Source organism: Mytilus trossulus, unplaced genomic scaffold (genome assembly GCF_036588685.1).
Source record: "Mytilus trossulus isolate FHL-02 unplaced genomic scaffold, PNRI_Mtr1.1.1.hap1 h1tg000234l__unscaffolded, whole genome shotgun sequence".
Taxonomy (NCBI): domain Eukaryota; kingdom Metazoa; phylum Mollusca; class Bivalvia; order Mytilida; family Mytilidae; genus Mytilus; species Mytilus trossulus.
The window spans coordinates 3,831,048-3,844,728 of record NW_026963315.1 but is presented as its reverse complement, the minus strand read 5'-3'; the positions used below and the strand labels follow the sequence as shown (position 1 = coordinate 3,844,728).

The 13,681-nt window shown below is 33.4% G+C and overlaps 1 protein-coding gene across 1 annotated transcript; it reads right to left on the bottom strand.

Moving 5' to 3' along the window:
* Positions 1-3,494: 3,494 nt before the first annotated feature.
* Positions 3,495-5,216, bottom strand: LOC134701267 (uncharacterized). The gene has a single exon (XM_063562393.1). The coding sequence runs from the start codon at positions 5,214-5,216 to the stop codon at positions 3,495-3,497; it is 1,722 nt and encodes a 573-aa protein (XP_063418463.1).
* Positions 5,217-13,681: the final 8,465 nt, after the last annotated feature.

The following is a 13,681-nucleotide window of genomic DNA, read 5'->3' as shown; positions in this document are numbered from 1 at the left end:
GTAACAGTTCAATGAAATGTATAACCTGTGTCAAATTGTAATACCGGTCACTGGCTAAAATTTGTGTTATTTGTGTAAAAGTAGCAAATGACAAATGAAAATTGAAATGGGGTTACGAAGGGATTATCCTTGTGTCCGCATGTAGAATAATTCTTGCAATAAATTAACAATTGACGAATTGGAATGGCTATAAGGCCTTCGCACTGTCGGTCCTGGCCCAAAAAGAAATATTAAAAAAAACAAACTTATCTTTATATTTTCGGCATTCAAAAACGTTTTAAGACTAACAAGTAACTTAAATATTATAGAGCACGTCGGATAAAAATCAAACATTTCCGCAAAGTTTCTGTCATATAATTGTATAAGGCATATTTAAGCGGTAATTACTAGATAAAAAAAATTAATTGGCTATTCAAACTTCACAAGTTTAATCTAGATGTGCTCGTTGCGGTCCACGTTTAATATTCAAATACATTTCATTTGTGGGGATTTTATAATGTGGATGAATTGTTCTATAAATTGTTTTGAAAATAATTGCAGAAAAGGGCCGTTAAAGTGCGAGAAGGAAACACGTTTTCTTTTTACGGAAACGTGAACGAAGGAACGTGCTACAATCAAAGACCTGCTATTGTTTGTCAATAACTCAAATTTAATTTACAAGATAATGAAATATAACTGATAATCAATATCAAATTTATTGGAAAGTTTTGTGATCATGACACTACCTATGTTATGTTCTATAAATACTAGAATATGTCAATTATACCATATCTTCTTATTTGTATATTAATCATATCAAATACGAAAATGAAACGAAAAGTGAAGTACTGTGTCCATGCATGGCGCGACTTTTATGACGATATCAAAGTCGCGTACTTATATACGAAAAAAAGATGTGATTGAGGTCTATGTAATCGACTGTACTTTACTTTCATAAATTCTATGTATAACTTTTGGACTAGTTTGAATCTCGGGTTATTTCTGTAATTTATTCTTACATACTTTTGATTTTTTAACCCTCTATGCGTTCATTGCCTATGTAAAATTTTAAAATTGTTTATAATCCTGGTACTTTTGATAACTATTGTATGCACATTGAACGACAAATTTATGTGACGTACATAATTTTTCTGACGTCAGACACTCAAATCAATCCATGTGTTCGTCAATAGTAGATGTTTTTGTGTCCTGTTAAATTGTTACTTTTAAAATTGTTATACGATGATGACTGATGTACCCATATTTTGACTATTTTATTAATTGTGACTGTGCATTTAACGCGTCATGTAAATGTAGCGGAATTTGATGAGACTGTTATTAAAGTGAGAGGGTTAGCGCTATTGAACCAGGTTTAATCCACCATTTTCTACATTTGAAAATGCCTGTACCAAGTCAGGAATATGACAGTTCTTGTCCATTCGTTTTTGATGCGTTTTGTTTTTTGATTTTGCGATGTGATTATGGACTTTCCAAATTGATTTTCCTCTGAGTTCAGTATTTTTGTGATTTTACTTTTTTCTTGACTTGTAGCAATACGTCGGCATTCACTTTTCAAGTTGGCAAATATTCCTGGGGGATCAACACTTGAAGCAGCTAAACCAAAAACTGTTTTTGAGTCAGTAATTTCTACAGCTGGTCTGCTTCCACCGAAACTTATTTTTATACTATCGTGTCTTTTCATGAATTCCTGTCCCAAAAAAATGTCACAACAGAGTTTATTGAGGACAGACAACTGCATATTCGGATAGAAATGTCCATTAATATTCAAGTTAACATTACAAATTCCTACTATTGGACTACTGAGAGCACTGGATGCCATCGATACACTTCCGGTAGCGTCATTAATATTTACTGACATTAATTTTGCAAATTGTCTATCAATGAAACTTTCAGAACTACCTGTGTCTATCAAGGCTTTGCACGGACGTTCATTCACACGCACATTTATTACCTTTTTTTTTAACATTGCGGAGATGCAGCAGTCACTGTAAATTGAAAGTACGCCATCACGGGTTGTAGACCGTGGTGGAATATTCTGTTTCACATATGATATCGAATATGTTCCTTATGTCGTCACTGTTATCCCGTTTCCTATCCACGAATGTGACCTACCGTGTTAGACTAATTACCGACTGTATAATAACATGAGCAACGTGACATGTGCCGCGTGTTGAGCAGGATCGTCTTAGACCACCCCAAATTTTAGTGGGGTTCGTGTTGCTTTTGTACCTCTATTCGGTACATTTTTACCTATTGTGTCTGTTTGTTTTATTCACAGATCGTTGTCAAGATAGTGGAATTTCATGCGACTGTCATAAAAGTGAGAGATTTAACGCTTTAAACCAGGTTTAACCCACCATCTTCTAAATTTGAAAATGTCTGTACCAAGTCAGGAATATGACAATTATCGTCCAATCGTTTGATGTGTTTTATTATTTACTTTTTCCATTTGGTTAGCGAATTTACGTTTAGAATTTTCCTTGGAGTTCAGTATTTATGTGATTTTACTTTTTTTTCAGTTTAACGTGTAAGTTAAATCATTTGATATAAAGCACTTAACATATGGTAGTTTTCAATTCGCAAAATGTTCACTGTATTAAACGTCTAACAGAAAGGCAACTCCATCAAAGTAAGCTACAAAAAGGACGTTCTTGGTTTAATGAAATAATATCATACGTGAATTTAAAATTCCATCACTTGGTCCAAAGAGTATGAATATAAGGTGATGCCGTATGATTTTTTAGTTATTAATCAGAATATGTCCATATTACTTCTCCACTGAAATCTTAACAAACTAAAGAATTTTCCCGAAATTTGGAATGAAAAACGCGGTTTTTATTTGATGAAATGTCGGTTCCATATACCGGTTTGGGTGCATTAGACAATATCTGCATCAACATCGAAGCCACAATAGTTAAAACAATCTGGGAATGTTCATTTGAAGCGTGTCACCTATTTCAACTGCAGGTTTTGCACATTTTAATCGACTTTATAGAACAATGGAATGTTGTTAGTAAATACAAAATAGAAAAATGATGAATACTTTTAGCAAAAGATGACATGGATCGGGGTTCTGTGTATTCATATTATCTCCATACTGATGCTCTATTTTGGAATAGCCATGACCTAAATGGTTTCGCGAAAATAAATATTTTTCTTTTATAGTGTAGTTACTTCGTCAAAACGTCGGTGTTCATTGGACTACTTTCGTTACCAATATAGTGACATGACAATACTTGAAACACTCTCTATCATATCATTTATATTTACGCTTGAATATTGACGAAACAGATATAGATTAAAATATATTTAATATATATAAGTGTAAGGTAGTCCTCTATTAGTCCTTTGTAAAAATCATTAAAGCCTGAAAATAGGATTTTTGCTATGAGCGATGAGTTCGATAGAAAATTTACTCTAAGACTTTTATCTAATTCTGAATTTGATAACAAAGATGTGATTTAAGTAGTTAAAGGTTATTGTATGTTTATGTTTTAAATAACATCATACACAAAGGCGCCCTGGTTATAGTTTGCTACTAGAAGCAAGTGTTTTGTTTTATGAAAGAAAATGGCGCGAGGATTTAAAATCCCGTCACTAGCTCCAACTAGCTCTTTTGCATGTTTTCCATCGGGAGATATCACAACTATATTGTTTGAATCAGAACCAGCTACGTAAATGTTCGAATTAGAATCTAACGTGATGCCGTATGGTTTTCTGAGCAACGAATCGCTATATTTCCACTTTACCTGTCCACTGTAATCGTAACAAATGACAGAATGATCATGACAGTTGGAATGAAATATGCCATTTTTGTTTGAGGCAACGTAAGTATGGTTTCCATTTATTGGTGTATTGACCTTTGTTTGTACGTGATTCAAATCTTGCTGCGACATGTCGAATACTATAATGCCTTTCCCATCTGTAGAACACATAAACGATCTGTTGTGATAGCTTAAACCGTAACAGTAGTCGTCCAGATTAAACAAACGACGTGTTTCGGCACTATTTATGTCAATTAAGTAAATCTTGTGTGGGGGATATGCACCACTTGATACAGCTATCGTATTGGAATTGACCACTGCAAGGTCATAACCACTCTGAAATCCTGCACCTTTGATATTTGAATGGGAATGGAATTCACCATTAGGTGCAAATCTAAGCAGAGTATTTTGCTGCAATTTTTGAAACAACATGTCTCCAGCTTCTGAAATGGCACATCCACTTATATTATGGCCACTTATACCAATCTTATGTACTAGCTTGACGTTTATGTAAACAATCGAGTTGTCTCCCGCCATAGATTTTAAAATTTGTGCTGATTTGTCGCCTTTCCATGAAAAAGAAGCATTCTTTTCACATTTGTTAACATATATATCACCAAATGTCTTTATTTCTCTTATTATTCTGTTTAGTTTTTCATTTAAAATACATACAATTTTTAAGTTTTCAAAGCTCCCATTGTCATACAAACCTTGGAGGTTAAGTTCATTTGTTAATACGTTTTCCTCGAATGTCTTTGTTCCCATGAATATTAATAGATCGGATGCAAAAATTTTCATAGATTCGACATCTTTTTTAATTTCGTCTACCTTCATCTTTCTCTCATTCAGTTTCTCTATCACTTCTTCTATTTTCTGACAATATTCTTTCTCCGTAGCAGATAATTTTTCTATTATTGCTACTTCTAAATTGTTTAAACAATTATTAATTTCTTGACGCTTTTCTTTTATTTGTTCTGCGATCACCTGCTTCTGTCCACGTAAATCAGTCAAATTTCGATTTCTGTCCTTTATAGCGGAAGATATATTACTTTCCAGATTTTTCAGAACTTTTTCAATGTTATCAAAAGCTGCTGACTGATGTTTTGAAGATGGTACTAGAAAATCCTCAATGAAAATAGTTTCCTTGCATTTTTTATGACCTGATATCAAGCATCGTTTGCAGCACAGAGAGTCATGAGATTTACAATACACTTCGAGAAAGCAGTCATGTTCCTCACAGATATGGCTTATATTCTTGATAAATGATGGTAATTTGTTATATCTGTCTATAGAGATTGTCTGATGGGATTTGGATAATTTCGATATCTTATGATTGTCTCTACATTCGCCACAAAGAGCCTCTTCACACTGTGGACAGTATTCCTGCGCTGACTTGTTGAGTTGCTTGTTGTGGCAAAAGTCGCAGAATAATGCATTTTTGGAAGTTGCCATTTCAATTATAGCTTGGCTTAGTTGATGTTTGACAGAATTTCTTATAATTTGGACATTTCTTCATCGGTAAACAACCTTATCATGCTTATGATCTACAGAAAAAATGTAAATGTAAAAAATTAGGATGATGGAAGAGCAAAATTATCTGTTCCATGTCGATAACATGAGTTTGGATGAGCTGTATTTCATGAAAAGAAAATACATCGTTATAATGACAATACATCGTTATGGTGTTAGTCTACTAGGTTTCTGTCAATCCATGACAATCTTTTAACAAGACAAAAATATGGGTCCTACAAGGGCAAATTTTTATCTATTAAATTTTAAATACCTCTCACGTTAAATTCAGTTGAAATATTTAACGCGAAGTATACCTAAAATGAGCTTACACGGAAATCATGGATGTTAATTTCACGTGAAGTTAACAAAAAAAATATTGGTATTTTCAATGATATTTTGAATTGAACTTTAAAATTATGATATGTTTGAAGACTTTTATTTTGAAAATTGAATAAAAAAAACCCAATTCACTTTTTAGTGATTTTCAAGTAGATTTTATGTGAAAAAAAGATATAGAGGTTTAGCTAGCTATAACACTAGGTTTAATCAACCATTCTCTACATAAGAAAATTACTGTAACAAGTCAGAAATATGAAAGTTGTTATCCCTTTGCTTGATAGTTTTGCGCTTTGATTTTGCCATTTGATTAGGAATTTTCCGTTTTGAATTTTCCTCAGAGTTTAATATTGTTGTGATTTTACTTTTTGAATGACGATTTGCTATCAGTGGTTAAATTTCATCACAAAAAATACTTAGTACATCCATTATGTCGATACCATATTTCAATGCATGCCCGAAAAAAAAGAAGAAAAATACAACCCGTTTCAATAAAAAAAATATGACGCTGATATTTGGAGAAGGTTATTATCTCGAATTAACCAAAATTAAAAGAGAGTAATCGATAGCTAATTCGACGTCTTTTTTAAGACTATTATTTGTATAGTCACTTATATTTCAACTTTAACATTACTTATAATTAGGGTAATGTGGACCCTTTGTAGAAGTTATGTCAGTACATATTCTTTAATATTTTAACTTATTTTCACTATTTCATTGTGAATGCATCAACGATATTGTTATTGCTGTACCACTTGTTAAGAAAAGTTAGTTCTTAGAAGCCATGGAGAGGTCAGCATTTCTTAAGATATAATGTAATAAAGTAAATACCCGTTTTTAATCGACCGGTACACATAGGCGAAAGAAAACAAAATGTACGCGTTTTTTCTAGATTTATATTATTTAATCACCAGATACATTATTTACACGTTTATTTCTACAACATACGAGTATATATTTTCAACGTTTATACTTTATGTATGCAGAGCAAATATACGAGTTATCCGCCAATGACATCATACTCTTATTCTAGATATATGTGAACTTTGCATGATAATAACGACAATTTACACTCCGTCGTACTTTGTGTACTATTTGGTTAATGGGCGTAAACTTTTGTTTTTGTTGCCTGGAAGGTTTCGAATATTTGATTTAATGCAAAGATTTGAAAAGCATATATGACTCGATATGAAATTTAAAACTATTGCTTTCATCGTTCTTACCTGATGTTTACCTCGTACGAATTTTAGTCGTTGTTTATCTCCATACATTAAAACTTTGCTATCTATACACATTGTGTTTACTTGTGATTTTAAACGTAATTAATAGTGTAAAAGGTCAATACAACATTTACGAATAGGACACACAAAGATATCAAAAGTATTTGAAATATTTAAATGTCCCTATATTGTCTTTGTAATTCAATATAATTCTTATATCATTTGCATATCCATAAATACTTAAATTGGATTGGTCAATTATAATTTTTCTCTTGGTTTACACTTAGATAAACCTTTTCCGAAACTACTTTGGTAATCTATTCATGCACAATACACATTCTTGCAGGGATACTGGGATTTTCACCAAGTTAAGATTATAAATCAATTGCATAACAGTTGTTTCTATTCTAATGCATGTATTACCATAAAAAAGAAATAAAATAAATGCACTATTGGTTCGAAAATGTATAAAATAAAATTTAAATAAAATTCCGGGAAATTTTACGAACGATTTGGCGAATTTACGTCATCAAAACACGACGTCATACGATTAAAACTTTCAGACGGAAGATTATTTCGTTAATTGTACGCTTCAAATTCGGATAGTATCTAATTCAAATGAAGTTTTTGAGGTAGGTGCTAGTTCATTTTAGATTCTGTTGCATTTATCGAACATTTATGTTTTTTAGAAATTCAAGATGGCGGCGTACTCCTTCGTTACGACATGCCATTGTGCTTCTGATGGTACATATAGAAGACATCAAAGTCATAATGTAAATTAATAATCGCGTATGTTTGGCTGAAGAATTATAAGGATTAAACACATTTTTTCTAGAGGTTATTGATGTTTAAACCGGTTGTCTAACTCATAAACTTGACATAAAAGTCCGAAATTTGGAGTTATTCGCCCCGGTTTAAACATCAATTAAATGTCTTTAATCCTATAACAATCCACTACATTTCAATCATTTTCCCCAATCAATCTAGCTATAGGTTATAACATTGTAGCGAACAACGCAAAGGAATGTCGAAACCAATGAAATATTTTAATATTTTGAAATACAAATATGTGTTGATTTTTTGTATCGATGTCCTTCCTTGCCTTTGAATTTTAATTCCTCTTCCAACCCTATACCATGTTAACTGTCAACTCCTTAACTAACGCATAACACAATGTTTTATTCAGAACGAAAAGTTCCTAATCAAATGCCAAAATCAAAAGATCAAACACATCAAACGAATGTATAACAACTGTCATATGCCTGACTTGGTACATACATTTTCTTTTGTAAAAAATGGCTGATTGAACCTGGTTTGATAGCTAGCTAAACTTCTCACATGTATGACAGTCGTATCAAATACTATTGACTAAGATGCGAGAACAAAACAAACAGACATAATAGGTAAAAATGACAAACAGAGAGGCACAGCAGTCAACATTATTTTATAATCTAAATCAGTATAAAAAAACCCGAATGTTTCAACTGACAGAGCCTTTTTTTTTTATTGGAAATGTATTCTTTTACAACTATATATAAAGATTTTACAAAGCACCATGTTTTATATATATGACTAGATTTAAAAAGATGTGGTATGAGTTCCAATGAGACAAATCTCAATCCAAATCAATATTATAAGAAAACAATACTGTTAAAGCACGGTCTTTGACACGGAGCAATTGCTCACATCAAACAGCAAGCTGGTAAGGACCCTAAAAATGACTTGTGAAAAATGACTAGAACAGACTAGTTGAAATATATAAACGAAGTTCGTCTCTCTGATAAGATTTTTGTCTCGTTTGTTGTCGAGACATAGGTATGCTGTTTTCGGCGTCAGCGCCGGCGTCAACAAGGTATTAGTTTGTGATAAGGTTTAGTTTACGGTGAACCACTAGTAGTAAGTCAATGATAATTTGTATGCAGTTGTGTACGCATTTGCATATCTCATTTCCATTGAGATTTTTTTATCCTGTCCCCTAAGTCATAATATAATGAATTTGAAACTTTTGCGTAGTTTTCATGAATAAGTTTATGATTAGTTTGGTTAGGCGGAACCACTAGTGGTTGGTTAATTTTGGTATGCACTTGTATAAGCATTTGCACATCTCATTACCATAGAGATTGTTTGACCCCGCCACCTCAGTTAGGGTTTATTGACTTGAAAATTTTGCTTAGATTGCATGTGTTAGTTTGTGTTTAGGTTTATTTAAAGTCAATGATATTTGGTATACAGTTGTATTAACATTGGTACATATTATATTATTTTCATGGATATTGTTTAGCCATGTATCTTCAGTTATGGTTGATTTACTTTGGATGTTTGTACACCTTACATGTTAACGTGTTGCTGTTTTAGTTTATGATTGTTTGCATTATTGATATTACACAAAACCGAGACACATCTCTGCAATAACAGTTTATTACTAATTCTAACAGTAGTAGTGTCCGATAGCATTTGTTGACCTTGATATTACATTTTCACCTTTAACATTCAAACCATACCGTTATATGTTTATGTTCATTATTATCCATAAAAAAGAGGTATTTCATATTCAGTTATTGTTTAAATATTAGATATTGAATTAAACCAGTAGATATCGTCCTATAAATAAGCATCCTTGACTTAATGTACATATTCATAAAGTTAATAATTATACTGTTGTTGTCCAATAACTGTACCTTAAAAGAACGTTTTGTTTATCTACTGATAGTAATTGATATATCAAATAGTTGCTCAACATTTCATGTGACTGTCCTAAATATTGAACATCGTTATGCATTGTCTTGTGTCATATCCTAGATTTTGTCAATGAATAATTGCATCATTGATACTTAATAACAAGCATTTTGTTTTCATTGGTTTAGGAAACTGTCAATATTTTACTTTGAGAAGATTTCCTTCGCCCCCCAGATATCTTGAGTTCCACAGTATTTAGGATACAAGGATACGACAAGATTCGCATGAACTATATTATAGATATTATAACTAGGGATGACAATATTACTGTTTCATAGTTATCAAAAGTACCAGGATTATAATTTTATACGCCAGACGCGCGTTTCGTCTACATAAGACTCATCAGTGACGCTCAGATCAAAATAGTTAAAAAGCCGAATAAATACAAAGTTGAAGAGCATTGAGGATTCAAAATTCCAAAAAGTTGTGCCAAATACGACTAAGGTTATCTACTCCTGGGGTAAGAAAATCCTTAGTTTTTCGAAAAATTCAAAGTTTTGTAAACAGAAAATTTATAAAAATGACCATATAATTGATATTCATGTCAACACCGAAGTGCTGACTACTGTGCTGGTGATACCCTCGGGGACAAAACGTCCACCAGCAGTGGCATCGACCCAGTGGTGTATATTATCAAAAGTACCAGGATTATAATTTTATACGCCAGACGCGCGTTTCGTCTACATAAGACTCATCAGTGACGCTCAGATCAAAATAGTTAAAAAGCCGAATAAATACAAAGTTGAAGAGCATTGAGGATTCAAAATTCCAAATAGTTGTGCCAAATACGACTAAGGTTATCTACTCCTGGGGTAAGAAAATCCTTAGTTTTTCGAAAAATTCAAAGTTTTGTAAACAGAAAATTTATAAAAATGACCATATAATTGATATTCATGTCAAGACCGAAGTGCTGACTACTGGGCTGGTGATACCCTCGGGGACGAAACGTCCACCAGCAGTGGCATCGACCCAGTGGTGTAAATAGTTATCAAAAGTACCAGGATTATAATTTTATACGCCAGACGCGCGTTTCGTCTACATAAGACTCATCAGTGACGCTCAGATCAAAATAGTTAAAAAGCTGAATAAATACAAAGTTGAAGAGCATTGAGGATTCAAAATTCCAAAAAGTTGTGCCAAATACGGCTAAGGTTATCTACTCCTGGGGTAAGAAAATCCTTAGTTTTTCGAAAAATTCAAAGTTTTGTAAACAGAAAAATTATAAAAGTGACCATATAATTGATATTCGTGTCAACACCGAAGTGCTGACTACTGGGCTGGTGATACCCTCGGGGACGAAACGTCCACCAGCAGTGGCATCGACCCAGTGGTGTAAATAGTTATCAAAAGTACCAGGATTATAATTTTATACGCCAGACGCGCGTTTCGTCTACATAAGACTCATCAGTGACGCTCAGATCAAAATAGTTAAAAAGCCGAATAAATACAAAGTTGAAGAGCATTGAGGATTCAAAATTCCAAAAAGTTGAGCCGAATACGGCTAAGGTTATCTACTCCTGGGGTAAGAAAATCCTTAGTTTTTCGAAAAATTCAAAGTTTTGTAAACAGAAAATTTATAAAAATGACCATATAATTGATATTCATGTCAACACCGAAGTGCTGACTACTGTGCTGGTGATACCCTCGGGGACAAAACGTCCACCAGCAGTGGCATCGACCCAGTGGTGTAAATAGTTATCAAAAGTACCAGGATTATAATTTTATACGCCAGACGCGCGTTTCGTCTACATAAGACTCATCAGTGACGCTCAGATCAAAATAGTTAAAATGCCGAATAAATACAAAGTTGAAGAGCATTGAGGATTAAAAATTCCAAAAAGTTGTGCCAAATACGGCTAAGGTTATCTACTCCTGGGGTAAGAAAATCCTTAGTTTTTCGAAGAATTCAAAGTGTTGTAAACAGAAAATTTATAAAAATGACCATATAATTGATATTCATGTCAACACCGAAGTGCTGACTACTGGGCTGGTGATACCCTCGGGGACGAAACGTCCACCAGCAGTGGCATCGACCCAGTGGTGTAAATAGTTATCAAAAGTACCAGGATTATAATTTTATACGCCAGACGCGCGTTTCGTCTACATAAGGCTCATCAGTGACGCTCAGATCAAAATAGTTAAAAAGCCGAATAAATACAAAGTTGAAGAGCATTGAGGATTCAAAATTCCAAAAAGTTGTGCCAAATACGGCTAAGGTTATCTACTCCTGGGGTAAGAAAATCCTTAGTTTTTCGAAAAATTCTAAGTTTTGTAAACAGAAAATTTATAAAAATGACCATATAATTGATATTCATGTCAACACCGAAGTGCTGACTACTGGGCTGGTGATACACTCGGGGACGAAACGTCCACCAGCAGTGGCATCGACCCAGTGGTGTAAATAGTTATCAAAAGTACCAGGATTATAATTGTATACGCCAGACGCGCGTTTCGTCTACATAAGACTCATCAGTAACGCTCAGATCAAAATAGTTAAAAAGCCGAATAAATACAAAGTTGAAGAGCATTGAGGATTCAAAATTCCAAAACGTTGTGCCAAATACGGCTAAGGTTATCTACTCCTGGGGTAAGAAAATCCTTAGTTTTTCGAAAAATTCAAAGTTTTGTAAACATAAAATTTATAATAGTTATTCTCTGATGATATTGAAAATGCAAGCACTAATTTCGAAATAAATTGGTAAGCAATCAGTCAACCAAAATGACATCTAACCTCGATGCAGTTTATACTATGCAAGCATGATACCGTCTGTAACTTACTCGAGCGGAAAGGATGTTTATTTGAAGAAAAAAATATAAATAAAAAGAACATTTGCCATATTTACTTATGAGACAACTCTTCATTAGAGTCGAAATGACGTAGAAATTGATAACCCGGTGCAAATATGAAGTACATTAATTATAAACATTTAAACTATTACCCCCATTCTTCTCCACCGTTCTCAGTGCTTTAAAAGTAGATACTACTTACTTATCTCTTGAAAACGAATCCTAGACTGTTGATGATGTTGTTTTACTGAATTCATTGGATATCTCCTTATCCATTATTTGGTCTCAGAGAAAATGACATGTCATGTATTTTTTGGGTTTAAGATACATATAGTTTTAATCCGGAGTACAGTGTTTATTCAGTAGCTGTTGCTCTTCAAAATTGCGTAGGTTAGAAACAATTTACAGGGGTATAAAAAACAAGAAGTAAAGAGTTCCCGAAAAAGATTACCTCTAACTTATAATATAATTAGAAACATGATATTAGTGCATCATAAGGGCATATTTTCGCCATTTGTAACTGCACTATATTGAGGCAGCTTGTGTCGTTGCTTACTTCGCTGCGGTGAATTACTCGTCAACAAGGACTTCGATGCATCTTGCAACCTATGCATAAAAGACATCACTTTAGAGGAGGATCACGCAAGCCTATATCAAAAGACGTCTAAAACAGACATTTTCAGAAGTGGAGTAAATATATATCTTTTCAAACATATACTTCAGTGTGCCCGGTCAAATCGTTGATTAGATACCTCGATGTTATAAGATCTAGATTCAGCATCGCGTGCAACTCTAGTCCGCTCTTTGTTATGGAAAATGGAGAGGCTCTAACATGTACGTTTTTCATCAATCATGTTCGATCAATCTGGGAAATTATCGGACTCAATCCATCTAATTACAACGGTCACATCTTCCAATCACCTAATTGAGATTTTAGGTCGTTGAAGTTTCGAATGCTATACGAGATATATTCATAAGCCAAAATCAACGATTAAGCAAGCCCAGCTAGCTTTTGATATTCCATTAGATTAGTTTTACTATTCAAATGCTTTCTTTGTAGAGTTCACAGAAAATAAACGCGCGATTCTACAGTGGCATAATAATCCACTGTTTTAAGCATGAGTGTTTTCTTGTCAAATACATGTAGACTACAATTCCAGTCTACTGCAGTGGTTAATTAGTTTCACGTGTGCATATCTGCACATTATGATGGGACACAATAATCCCCTGTATATGAGCTTGCAGATACTCATCGTTGGTGCTTAACAATTCATAGTTAATTAATATGTTACTCAACTAAACGTGGTGTTTTTTTTCCTGACATTA